A 14,119-nucleotide genomic window follows, 5' to 3' on the forward strand; every position below is an offset into this window, starting at 1 on the left:
CTTGTTACTGCCTGTTATTTAGCTGTGGTAGAACATCAACTGTCAGAGAACAAATGCCATTACATATATAAGCTGGTGTACTTCTAATGAAAATCCTGCTGGTTTTTAAAATAAAATGTTTCTGTCTACAGACAATGGTGAAAAGCTTTTATTTTGAAAAGATATACAAACTATTGAGTCAGACAAACCAAGTGATTTAGTAACTTCCAAGCAGGAGAAGATAAACATACTACAATACTATCATCTGCAGAAGACATTAGAAAAGGTCAGACAAACAGCCAAAATAAAGAAAGGTCAAAGGTCACTACAAGACCAAACAGAGTTCAGTTTAAACCAGTCAAAACCAAGAAGAGAGCGCTAAGCTACAGCAAAGCAGCTGTTCTTTTAAATGTACTCTAAGAAGTTTTAGTAGTACAGGAAAAACTAGTTAAGAGTACATGACAGATGTTTACTTTGATTACACAGACATGTAGGAGTAAGTCCTGCATAAGAGATATTGATTTGTAAATACCAGATATTATTATATAATGTTACACTACAGTTTATTTCCCTTTCTCTGGACAACACTGGCTTTAAAGATGTAACACATTTTGGTGTTGACTTAAAAGAAAGGCAGACGTGAAAAGGTCAAAGGTCAAATGTGACTCTAACCTATTATTATATGCGATTCTCTATATGCCCATGTGTTGTCAGTACAAACATTAAAAACACTTTTAAACAGTTCTATGTAGCTTTGTTATCACCTTCACCTTCACATAAATCTATTGACCTTGAGGGAGAGGTCAGAGGTCAAATGTGACACATTATTTTAACTCTTTACTTACTCTTCATTTTACTCTACCTACTATATGATGATAACACACACCACACATGTAAGAATCAGTTATAAATATAAGTCAGAATTCCTTGTGGAGGTCATAAAGCCTTAAAGCTGTTTTACAGGTTACCGCTTGTAAAAGGCAAATATGACATCACTTGAGCAGTTTGAATGAAGCCCGCTGGCTGACCACTGGCCAACCACTGTGTGCGAGTTCTGTAGTACCCGAGGAAGGATGGTCGCCACGGCGAGGCGAGGCGACTGTCTGTAAAACTAAGTCCAAAAGCAAATCACCCCTACAGTCGATGGAAGCTAACCTCACTGAGGCTCCAAAAAAGGTGACTCGACAGTAGGGCTGCCACAAACAATTATTTTGATAGTCGACTTGCACCGATTATTTTTGCGATTAGTCGACTAATCAGATCATGCATCCACTGGACGTAAAACTACAGCTTATTGCACCAGCAGCACCTGCTATTATATAACTATCATTAGCTTACAGCTTTAAGTGTTTAAGGTCTGTGCTAACTAAAAATAAAGACAGGATGATAGTTTATTAAATTTTAATGAAATTTGCAGATTGTTTTGGTGAAGTTTAATAAACTCCTTGCTATCTAAAATATAACAGGACACCGGAGTTTATTCTCGAGATTCTCACACTTCTGATAATCAGCTGTCTGCTTGACGTTTATTCAGCTGTGTAAAAACTATCCGGTTGTTCAGTGATGACGCGACGAATCCTACTTCCGGGTCTAAAGTAGTCTGTGTTTAATATGGCTTTTGTGTTGTTAACATGTTTAATGTTTTGTATTTTCTTCTATTTAATCTCAAAAAGCTCCTAAAACAGTCAGTGATCACTGTTGACCTCCCTCGGCTTTTATTACCGCTAATCATTTATTTAAGCTCAGTTTTTAAAACCTTAGGATGTAACTACAGCCCAGCCCATGCAGCAGTATATGAATGACTAACCTCGTACTGTGGATGGATTATCTCAGTTGTTCTTCTGGCTGAAGTTTGGTCCTTTTACAGCATCCTGCCATGCAATTACATTTGTTCCTGACCACCGAGAACACTCACGTTAACTTTTATCGAGTGGAAAAAAAGTTAGCTTGTTTATATTATGCTAACATAGCTGTGTCGCTAGCGGTTACGTAGCACATCATTATATACCAGCTAGCCCAACTTCAGTAACCCTACAAACGTCACTGCTGTTTAGTTTTCTGTCTTCATTTATGCTGGAAGTGATAACAGAGCTGTACATTTTAATTTGTTTCCAAAACCCCGCAGTCAGGACATGCTATATTGTATTTAGATAGACGCTAGCGAGCTAACTCCCTGCTAACTTCTAACTCCGTTAAATGTCATAAATTCCGTTTTCATGGATGCCTGGATGTTAAACTCAATTGTTACACCTGGTAGAGCAGAACGCTGATCATTTTATTAAAGATAAAAGACTTTAGACAGTTTTTCAACTCTCAGTAATGCCATAGTGATCGTTTGATATATGGACCTGCAGCGGAGTTTAGACCCAGACACGGCTAGTGACGTCAGACTGAACAACCGGATACCTTTAATCTCAGCCAAACCGATTTACTCAGGAACAAATAAAATACTGAAAAAAAAAGCCAAACAATAACATTTTAAAGTTATCTAAGTGACTTATATATCATGTTTAACCTGAGTAGTGAAAGACGGCAGTGGGTTTGAAAACGATTTGCCGGGAGTCCGGTGCTCTCACGGTGCTCTCACGGTGCTCTAGTGAGCCTTTAACCCCGGCTAGCTATCGAGCTAGTGGGTAACAGACGTCTCTGAAAACATCAGCGCGCTTTTAAAAATATGTGGTGTCTTGATAAACTGAGCAGATATTTGAAGTTTACACAGCTTCATTCTCGCCTGAAAATATGTTAAACCTTTATTTTGTGACCCAGAAAAAGTAATAAGAGCAATGTTCCCTCTAATTTTTCATGTGTCTGAGCGAACACACGAACTTCCTGAGCGGACCCTTGGAGCACTGTGAGCAACATCAGACGTGTGCACTGTGGTCACGCCAGCATCGAATCCATCCAAGTTACATGGTTTATTAAAATAATCAAATTACAGCGTTTACATTTATGTTACACTACTTTTAATTAACTGATTTAGCCCACTTACAATAAAAATGTAAAAGAAATCTTGTTCATGACCTGTGTAGTATGTTAACACTATTGGAAGTAAAAATAACTTGAACTCCAATTTTGAAAACACAACTTTCTTTTTTTTTTTTTTTTTTTTTTATAAAGCTCTGACTTGTATTATGAGTCTGTGGTCTGGGAGAGAGTCCTGTAACTCTCTGTCTGCAAAATACAGTAAATAATGACCAATGTTGGGCAATAATTATATAGTTACTTCTTCAAAAACTGAGTTATGCAAACAAAGTTTTTTGCAGCTGTTTACCTAAAAATGCAGCCAAGGCATTTTTTAAAATAAACGTTTCAAACTATTTACAGAAAAATCAGCTGTTCTGCATCAAATTTGATGTCACACAAATTATTTGTGCCACTCCAAAAAGTAATTTCTGTCCACTATGAGATAAAGGAGAACAACAGCCTGATACCTGCAGGCCTGACAACAGGAGGTGTATCACTCCTGTAACACCTGTAACATTCAGTAGTCGCCTCATTGTTCTGACACACACAACAAAACTATTGACTACACTACACACTAACACAAGATTTGTGCTAAACGTAGCAAATCTCTCACATCTCAAAACACTGCCGTCACTCCTAAAACTTCCCCCCTCCCTAAACAACTAAATGCCATGTTGCCAAATCATTTTTTGATTGGTTGACATGGTACATTTTTCCACCAATAGGAAAGGGTGGGGTCTTTTTGGTTTTGTTTTTCCTCACAGGCTGAGAGGGCTTTCCAGCGTTTTCCTTATAAAACGCCGTTTTTACCATTTCTTCGCAGTAAATATAAACAACAATAGTGCTCAGGAAGAAAACCAAACATTGCAAATATTTTTATCATAACTCTGGTTTTCGTGGCCTATCAACACAATTTCAAAACTGGTATAAAGTCCACACTTTTTCCGCCAATTGTTCCGTCTGTCCTGCTCACATCTCCAATGGTTGTCCACGTTGTCATTAACGTGGCTTCTCTCCACATCAGCCACGCCCCTTTGCTAGCTAAAACACCGGTGTCGGCACATAAGGACGCTGTCATAGCCTGTCAGCAACGTTGATTAGCTGCTTATATACGAATGTGAATCGCATTATTGGCTGGACTATGGGATAAGGTGACATCGTTCTAATCCCATACGGTAGCAGCCAGTCACTTACTGACTAACACTGCAAAAAATTGATTTTAATTTCAATTCAGGTTTGATTCTTTTTCTGTCCACAGAGACCATCCCAGCAGTGCGCAATTGTGCACGCGCGCAACTTAGAGGGAACAGTGAATAAGAGTAATATTAAAACTAACTAGCTGCCGCCATTGTTGGAAACTGAGCTGTGCTGCGCTATGAATTCTGGGATAGGTTGGGCCACGAAGTATACACCCGACCCATCCTTCAAATCTGGGGAAATGAAGGGCGCATTTGTCGGAGTCTTCATCGTAACGTAATTGGCCTACAAATGCAGGCACAGGAGGATGCGGTTCCTGAATTTGGACACGGCTACGATACCGGAGTTGCTTCTTCTTCTTCTTCGGGGTTTAACGGCAGCTGGCATCCTTGTACATGCAGTGCTGCCATCTTCTGTTTCAGTCCGTTATTAAACTCTTAAATCCTACTACTTATTCCTGTTTCTTTTGGGATCATACAAAGCTTCAAATGACGCATCGACTACTAAATAAGTCAGCGACGATTTTGATAGTCGACGTAATCGTGACTAGTCGACTAATCCTGGCAGCCCTACTTGACAGTCAACATTAGGCAATTACAGCCGACTCCCCTGAAGCCTTTGTAAGGTATCATCTCCAGGCAAAAACATGACTTCCTTTTTTCCCCCTCTTTCAGAACATTTTATCAGTTCGTCGCACTTCATGTGAAGGATGGCGTCCTCAAGGTGGATCCTTCATGTCTCCGCCTGAATCACCACCTGCTATGAGCAAATTAAATATTGACTCTTCTATTGACTCGCCAATCTAATTTGAAGTGATTGTGGATGAGCAGGAAAAGGGGGGGGGGGGGGGGGGGGCTTCAGTGGCTCGGCCGCTTGTTAAAGGCGCCATAATGGGCTGGATGGAGCGAATGATTGAGTCGGAGAGGGAAGTAGTTTAGGCAGATCTGTGAGACGTGATGGAGTCTGCAGAGAGGCTGCAGTGACAGGAAGAGCAGGTCAGAACCAGTTCAGCTGATGGCAGCGGCGTGAGTGGGACAGGTGTGGGGAGAAAATGATGATGGGAGGCCTCAAACTACCTTCCAAAAGTCCTCTGTTCTCTCAGCAGCGAGGAAAAGCTTTCATTCAGAGCCACCGTGTCAACATTTACCCGCCAACCCAAAGCAAATACACAGTCCTGAACACCGTCACAGTCGGAGGGGCAAGAAAAAAGGAAGAAGAAGAAGAAGGAGAGGGGGCTGCCTGCTTTGCCAAGTCCGATAAAAAGCCTCCAATAAGGAACAATCAGAGCTTTCTGGAGAAGGCTCACTTCACCCTTCGGCGCCCAAGCAATTTTACCGAGTGATGTGGCCGAGTGTGGGCATTATATTTTATCAAGAAACGAGCTTTTATCTATTCTAAACACTTTCAATGTTAACTCGAGGTTTTTAATCATTAAATGCAAAAAGTTAAAAAAAACAACGACAAAAAAACAACAATATTTTAAAACTGGAGACACGTTTGAGTGAATTCTGTGTTTAACACCAGAGTATATCAATGATCCGGTGCTTCCTTTCAGCAAGCTCCTCACAGTCAGGCTGGTTTTCATCCCCTCTTACCCCAGACTAAATCTGAACAAACACCTAGTTTGAACATTTGGTAGATTTGCTGCAGAAACATCGGAAAATATTTAGATTGTTGAAATATCTAAAAATAAGACGACATCATGATAAATGTCATTTCATTGTAATTAATCGCAACTTGTAAGGTTGAAAAACAGAAAACTTCCCCTGTCTGCTCACAGCTCACAGCACTGTGAAAGCAAATCATGCTGTACTGTGCAGCACAGGGATACACCAGCAGGGGGTGATATGTGCTGGTTATACATGTATGTGAAACTAGGATTTTATTTTCTAGTATTCAAAGATGGCATTATAAACTGTATAAAAGGATGGCCCAGGTGACAAAGATAATGATAATATAATAATGACTCACTGCTGGAGCTTCTAGTGGCCGTTTGAGGAACTGCAGGTTACTGAGCACTGGGAGTTTCTGTTAGCAAGCGTAAGCTGATAACTCCACCCACTTGTCCAAAAAAATAATAAAATGGCAGCCTGTACGTTAACACTGAAGCTTCAAAATGGAGTCCACATAAGTGGGTGATGTCACGCTGTCTATGACCATCTTTTGTATACAGTCTGTGGTTGAGTGTGCAGATGAAACAGGTGACTGGAGGTCGGAGGCACACGTCCTCGTCTCTGTTTGGAGGGAATTAAGCGAGCGTGGCCTCCCTTGATGCTGGCTGGCTGTTAAACACTGCAGCAGCTCCAGCAGGTCTCCTGAGGATCATTTAACAGCTTCACTCTGAGTCGTATTATGATGTTCAGAATTGATCTCCCTCTCTGGCTGTGTCTAATTATACCTCGGGGAGGTAACAAGGGAAGGTGTTCCACGCTGCACTCTTCATTTATTTGGCTGGGGGAGGACCGAGGGAGCCAATCAGAGTCTTTAACCACAGAAAAAAATAGCTGGAGTAAACTCTGTGTTTGTGTTTCTGCAGAAAGCACAGATTATTTTTTGTGGGCGCCCCTTGAGTGAAGGTTTTCAAGAAACTGCTTTAATGACCTTCCACGGTCACCTGTGGCGGTGATTGGACACCGTTCAAATGTGTACGAGTCCTGCAGTAACCATCCAAAGGGGGAAAACGCACATTTACAACCTGTAAAACAAATTCAGCCTCAATTACACACACTGATGCCTCACAACAATTATCCACCCATCACAGGGTTGGCCTTAATTAGGTTTGTTCTCTTTCGTCCGCCTGCTCGCCTCTGAGAGACCAAATAAATGGGAGGGCCTGCAGAAACCGCCGCAACGAGCGGCCAAATCGACTTCCAGCGCGTAATGAATCGCAGCTCTGAAATTAAACTGACGTGTAATGAATCTCCAGCTCTTATTCTCTCCTCCTTTTGTCTCTGCTCTCTGGAAGCATCCTCTCAGCCTGTTCACATTCCTCAGCCATCTCGCTGCCGTCACAAACGCTCAGCATCACCGGCACCGGCGAGCGCAACAAAGGAAACGGTTACGGCCGTGTTTCAGCTCCTGCCGCCTTTTATCAATGGCAGGAAAAATCAACAAACTTCAGAGAAAGTTAGGACATCATCCCGGAGACCCTCGGACTCACGTCACAGATCACACCGCCCAATTACACTACACCACAACTTCAAACCAACCACCGCCGACACATCCACATCATCCATGAAGTCAGCTCCACCTGCGGCAGCTCTGGCAGTGAAATGTGGCCGAAGCATTTTATTTTCACTGGTTTCTCCTCAGAGGACAAAGATGAGCCGCAGGGTGAAGAAGCAGACTTACAGCAGGAGCAGTGAGAGAGGAGGTGGGAGGAGCTTGTTCAGGTGAATGCACACCTCTAGAGACACCATCATGTGACCTACCTGTCCGTTCTGAAGTTCATTGAGGCCTTTGCACAACGTCTGATTCTGCAAAGAAAAAGGAGAAAGAAACGTGAGTAGAACTATGATTTCATGTCATTTCAAACAACTTTGCAAAGGTCAAAGGTCAGATTATTTTTCACGACTTTACACAAGCACACCTAAGCATCTTGAAGTGATGACAGTAACTGTTATATCTGATGAAGCCACGCTGAATTTAATCTTCATATTGTGAATATTTTCAGCTATCACTTGATAGCAGCAGGCCCTTCTTGCCTCCTCTTTCCCTACAGGTAGCCTGATCAGGCTGGTGAGAGAGACTCTTCTCACGATCAGAGCACCTCCTCCTCCTCCTGAATCTGACTATCCAATGGGTGTTCTGGGCCCAGGGCCACACACACAGCCCAGGAAATGAAAGAGACAAGCAAATAAAGGAGCAGATTTGATCTTGAATACAGTACATGAGTCCATGTTATGTCAGCCTGCCCCCCACCTGCAGGCTGAACCGTCATGTTTCTACTCGATGTGACTGACATGTGCTGATGGACCACGCCTGAAGCTTCACCTCAGACTCAGAGTCAGAGAAACCTACACGAGCTGATAGATGAGGGTCTCACAAACACAAATATTCGGTCGATGAAAAGGACTCACAGACATTTTTCAAACAGAAAAGAAATCAGTTTAAATAAGTGATTTTTTTCTCCGCTGAGATTTGTCCCTGCACACAAACTGAGATGCTGCAGAGCGCCGACTCAGAAACTGTAAATGAAATATTGCATAAATCAGTGAAGACGCACTCAGCTGGAAAACACTTGTAATAACATGCAGTAGCTGCAGAGTGAGGTCCTCGAGGTTAATCGAGGAACAAAATGATTTATCGGCGGCTGGTTTTGGTGTCTCTGCTGCAAACTTCCTCCCTCCTCACCCGCCCCGCTCTTTAACAAACACTAACAGCCGCCGGTGAAACCTCAGGAGGACGAAATGCCGTCACAGCTGGGCCGACGCAGTCGGCAGAGGAGGATCTGGGTCTATTTGTCATCTGTAATCTAACGGATAGGTGTAGAAACGTCTGGGGAGCCGAGCGGAAAAACTGAAGCTGCGCACAGGATTTATTTATTTATTTACCTCCCCGCAGTAGGCCGGCGTTAGGCTGCCGCGCGGCAAGCGTGTACAGGCGTGTGAGGATAGTCAGATAGATAAATAGAGGCGGATTCATTCTGTATGCATTGCTTTTCACACTGGGGAAATTTACAAGCCGAGCGCTGATAGTTTCCAAATCAGCTGCAGCGAGGACGTCAGAGAGAGAGAGAGTACCGCACTGCACAGCCCAACGACCCACCACGTCTGCCTCGTTTACACTTTACAACGCAAACTCATTCACTGCTGCTGCGTCTGAAGCCAGACTCAGTCTGCAGAGGGGTGGTCGCCAAGGGCGACCCTGACCACCACAGCAGCACTAGCGCAGAGCAAGAGGACGGAGCTTCTGCTTGATCTCCACTGTTACTGGGGTTAATGCTACACCACCTAAAATGCTTTCCTCTGTTGACTTGTTAGAGGCACAAAGAGCAGAGAGCAGGTTTGATCAGCTGGTACCACAAATTGCACCTCCTCTGACTTCCAGCAGAGGCTCCAACAGTAAGTCAGTCCCCATAGACTCCCATGTTAAAACTTAAACATGTTTACAGCCTGATAAAGAAAGTGGTTTATCCTTTATCGATAACTGTACCCTTCATAACTGTTTCATACCACACCTGTTTCAATTCTACTATGGCTTAAAGTTTGCCTTATAAGGGGCGTGGCCTATTTGAGTGGCAGGTGGACCTTTGAATGTTGAGTCCAAAAGTCAATGTGTGATGTCACAATGGTTATTATTTTCCATATACAGAACAGTATCATCAGCGTACATGCTGAACGCTGGCTCTCCTATTAAAGTTGCAAAGGTGACTTCATGGTGGCTTCACCCATCTTTATTATGCATCAAGACAGTCTAGTTCATTCAAAACATGGCGCGCCCACAAACACCAGAGATAACCACACATTATCTGCAACAAAACCAGACACGGATGGTTCACTTGTGTTATATTTTTCATATTGTCCATCATCTCAGGGTGTTCACAAGGTCCTGTGTGAACTGACGTTTACCTGCAGAGATACTTCTGACAATAGTATTTCTAAAACACACCGCTGTGGAGTAACTTTGGAAGAAAACAAAGCGTAAAAAACTAAACAACAGTGTTGTTTGGAGGGCTGGTGAAGTCAGGCTTGCTGTCTTATAATAGTGTGCTACCTGGTGGCTAGCTACAGAGCTGTGGTTAGGCTAAAATGAACACATTAGGACAAGGAGACAGAGGTTGAGGGTCTATGTTGAGGGTCCTGAACGGCAGAGACAAACACCATCACATGGCGCTGAAAATGGAAACTTCAGCACAGAGAACCTCTGACCTCATCCACAGCAGGGGGTCAATAATTAATCTGCTGCTGTGTTCTTGATCCTCAGCTTCATATCCACATGAAGTCAGCTGAGAACGCCAGGACACCGTGAGCCCACTGGCTGTAGATACACTGAGAGTTTTTACAAACTTAACACATGAACATATGAAGAGCGCATAAAAAGCTGAAGAGACTGCTCTAAAAACCAAGGGAGAAAGAACTGCAGCACTTTAAAAAGATAAGAGCTTCATCCAGCGCAGGAGATGCTCAGAAACACGATCGAGACCATCCCCCAAAAATATGAACAAGCAGCACAAACTGCAAAGCTGCAGTTTCTCCATGAAAGGCCAAAAAACAAAATACTATGAAAATGCTGTGTGTGTGTGTGTGTGTGTGTGTGTGTGTGTGTGTGTGTGTGTGTGTGTGTGTGTGTGTGTGTGTGCTCACACACTAATATTTGGTTTGCAGGCTCATTCAGAAGACCCGCTGAATCTGAATGGCTGTTTTCTTCCCTCCTCCCCCCGAATGCAACAAAATGAAAACAAATGGCACCCCCTCCTCCCCTCCTCCTCACCCCCCATATTTACAGCCAGAGCATCTGTTCAAAATGCACACAAACACAGCCGGCTCTGCTTTCCTGTTAGCGTTTGGAGGCTTTCTGGGGAGAGCATTAGCGCTGTTTGGCTAACTGTGACAGGCTTCATCTCTCAAAGCCGCCGCCGCAAAGCCTCGTGGGAAATGATGGCCACCTGTCCCGCTGCCTTATCGTCTTCTTCCCAGCGCCCTGCTGTCCAGTTCAGTCCAAAACCCAAAATCACAAATAACCCAGAGGGCAACACGATGCCTGAATCATCACTGAATAAATGCTGGTCATGCTAAAATAAGACTGATTTAACGTTGTCATGGTTATCGGGTACCAGGTGACAACAATGATGTTAAAGTTGGTGGTTTAAAGGTGAGATGCACGAGGTAGCGCTGCTCTAGTGATGCTGGCTTTAATTTCTCACGCGGACAAATGCAGCTGGTTTACAATGTATGAAGTTATACAGCTGTGACTGTTTCAATGGCCATGATTAAATGACTCTATAATAGTAGTGACATTTAAAGTATCTTAACATAACCGATACCTTTAGGTTCTAAAAGTGTTACAAACAGGTAAAAAAGAGGTTCTATTTAACCAAACAGTACGTTTAGGGGTGCTTAATTAACTGGTTGATGTTAGCAGGTTCCAGATCAGGCAAAGTGAGGCCTTGATAGCGATACAAAACTAACTTTAATTTAATGAAGTAAATAAACTTGTTTTTAAACTGATGTAAAACAGTTTGTACATGTTAGTCTCAGTGAAATTAAAACCAGAAACTTCAAAAGAAAGAAAAAGTATAAAATGTTCAAGTCCACAGATAAAATTAAATTCTGAGCTTTTTGTTGACGGGGGGAGAAAAAAAAAAAAAACACACACTGATCTTCATGGAACAAGCTCACAAATCTCTGAAGCTGATTTTGTAAAAAAGCAGACCTGGAGATGTTCCTCACGTTCGGAGTGCAGCAGGCCCGGGCAGGCGAGCCCGAAGATGGATTCACGATGCTGACTGAGGTGTTGGAGAGGCCAATCAGAGGAGACAGTAGGTAACTATCTGAGGACTAGAGGAGGTGTGAGGAGGCTGGGGCTCAGAGACGAGGAGGAGGTGATGAAGGGGGCCCTGTCCCTGGAGCAGCTGACTGCAGCATGAAGCTGAAACATGCTCCGACATGCCGGTGTTCAATTAGCAGCGTGGCTTTCGTATGTTTGCAGCTCCAGCAGGAGAAAGAGCCACTTAGTTACAGAAAATGACTGCTGGAGCTTCAGTGAGGACGCCTGTGGACACAGTTTCTACATGTTAATTAATCGAAGCTCCTGGAAGCTCCATTTGCCAGCTGCTCTGACAAGTTTTAGAGAAATCAGATTTTATATTTACAGCAGTGCTGGGAGGAAAGCAGCAAGGCCCTCCAAGCTGTGACTAACCAGTAAAGCCCATTATTTACTAGTTTTACAGGTTATAAATACACAAAATCAGAGTTCTTTTATATCAGCCGACATTCCCAGTACAACCTCTCACAGCTGAAAAACAGTCATGGCATTGCCTTCACTTTCCTAATAGGCACATTAATCTCACCCCTGGGGTTCCTGTTATCAAAGTGTGTGTTAAAGCTTTTTTATATGAGGAATGTGGAGAAGATGTGAAGAACTAGCTTGTAATTTTGAAAGGTTATTATTATGTCTTTGGTTTCTTATTTTCTGCTTAGATAACAGCTAAATGACTCACACAGGCCTAGAGATTGTTCAGTCACCCCCCACCCCAGCAAACTCAGGTCACCAAAATGTGTATTCTCCATCAGGAAACAAAAAGTGTGACATAAACCAGACACCAGAGTGTTTTTGTTTTAAAATGTGCTGTTTGCAGCCATGAGTCATGACTTTTATGGTGAAGGTAAACGTTCTCCATTTCCAGTTTGCAGACAAGCTAGCATCTTTCATGCAAACTGTGGTGACCTGCTGGCAACCAAAGCAATCACAGGGAAGTTATTGGCAGCACCCTTTGCAACCGATTTCATCTAGCAACTTCCAGCAGCCGCGCATACATTACCGACAGCAACCAGTGGTTGCCAGATCACCAACAAGCCTGAGTGACTGAGGTCTTAATAAGGTGGTTAAAAGTGGATTTATGAATCTCCCTATTCAGCTAAGATGCCACATAGGTACAAATACTACTCAGATTAGGGCTGGACTATATGGCCTAAAATCCATATCACGGTATAATTTGAAGCATGTGCGGTAACGATATATATTGTGATATATTCTTTTATTCTGTATAACGTAGTTTACACACTATAGGGCACACTTAAAATCGACGGTGTGCCTTATGTATGAATTCTGGTTGTGCTTACTGACCTCGAACCGATTTTATGTGGTAAACAGCGCTCAAAAATCCATCAAAAAATGTTTTAGTAAGACTTTGGTAAGCTATGAAGGCGCAAAGCTTGATGGACTGCCGGAGCATTACAGCTGCTGTAGTCAGAAGCCTCGCGAAGTAATCTGGGTCCTAAACTCTGTCGTCTTCAGGTCCCAAAGTCAAACGAACACTGCGGCATCACTGAGAGTTAAAAACTGTCTAAATTATTTCATCTTTAATAAAATGATCAGCGTTGCTGCTTTACCAGGTGTAACAATTAAGTTTAACATCCAGGCACCCACGAAAACATTAAATTCAACAGAGTTAGAAGTTAGCTCGCTAGTTTTCACCTAAACATGATATAGCATGTTCTGAGAGATTCCTGAAAAAATTAAAACGTATAGCTCTGCTATCACTTACAACATAAATGAAGACAGAAAATTAAAACAGTGAAAATTAAACAGCAGTGACGTTTGTAGGGTTACTGAAGTTGGGCTAGCTGGTATATAATGATGTGCTATGTGTCGCTAGAAAAACAGCTACATTAGCATAACATTAGCACAGTGTAGCTGAAAGATGAACACTAACTTTTTTCCACTCGATAAAAGTTAACGTGAGGATTCCTGGTGGTTAGGGACAAATGCAATCGCATGGCAGGATGCTGTAAACGGACCAAACTTCAGTTGGGAGAACAACTGAGATAATCTACTGCGAGAGAATTCAGTATTAATGAATCAATGGTACGGAAGTGGAGAATGCGCAGTTTTTGGCTTTCCCCATATTCCAAAACTGCTTCGTCTCTTTGCTATTACTGTCGCCCGGCATAATTTGCAGATGATGTTGTTTGCAGCCGCTGCAATGCTTCCAACCAAAACAGACGCAGCTTAATGACACCATCAACATGTGCTATTGCGGTAGAGCGGTATGGTCAAAATCTCTGCCGTTGGCCAAATTTATATCGTTTATACCGTATACCGTTTATACCGCCCACCCCTAACTCAGACTATTAAAATATAGTTACAATCTTTTGGGATTATTTATCAGCTAAAAATAGAAAGATTTTTCACAACTTATAAACTGTTTTAAACTGCAGCTGGAGTTCCCCAAGGCTCAACCCAGGGCCTCCTTCAGATTGCTCAAATTATAAAGAAATTCAACTCAATATTATGTGAAAGATTAGGCTGTCTATCA

General features: G+C 42.7%; 1 protein-coding gene across 2 annotated transcripts in view; it reads right to left on the reverse strand.

Moving 5' to 3' along the window:
* Window positions 1–14,119, reverse strand: part of phf21b (PHD finger protein 21B) — a 90,458-nt gene that overhangs the window by 39,178 nt on the left and 37,161 nt on the right. For both annotated transcript variants that reach the window (XM_085436371.1, XM_085436370.1), the window contains exon 2: window positions 7,572–7,616. In XM_085436371.1, coding sequence (XP_085292497.1) covers window positions 7,572–7,616 — 45 coding nt within the window. The remainder of the gene's footprint in view (window positions 1–7,571; window positions 7,617–14,119) is intronic.

Source organism: Copadichromis virginalis, linkage group LG17 (genome assembly GCF_057382275.1).
Source record: "Copadichromis virginalis isolate Kocher_CV1m ecotype Utaka linkage group LG17, C_Virginalis_male_GT1.1, whole genome shotgun sequence".
Taxonomy (NCBI): Eukaryota; Metazoa; Chordata; class Actinopteri; order Cichliformes; family Cichlidae; genus Copadichromis; species Copadichromis virginalis.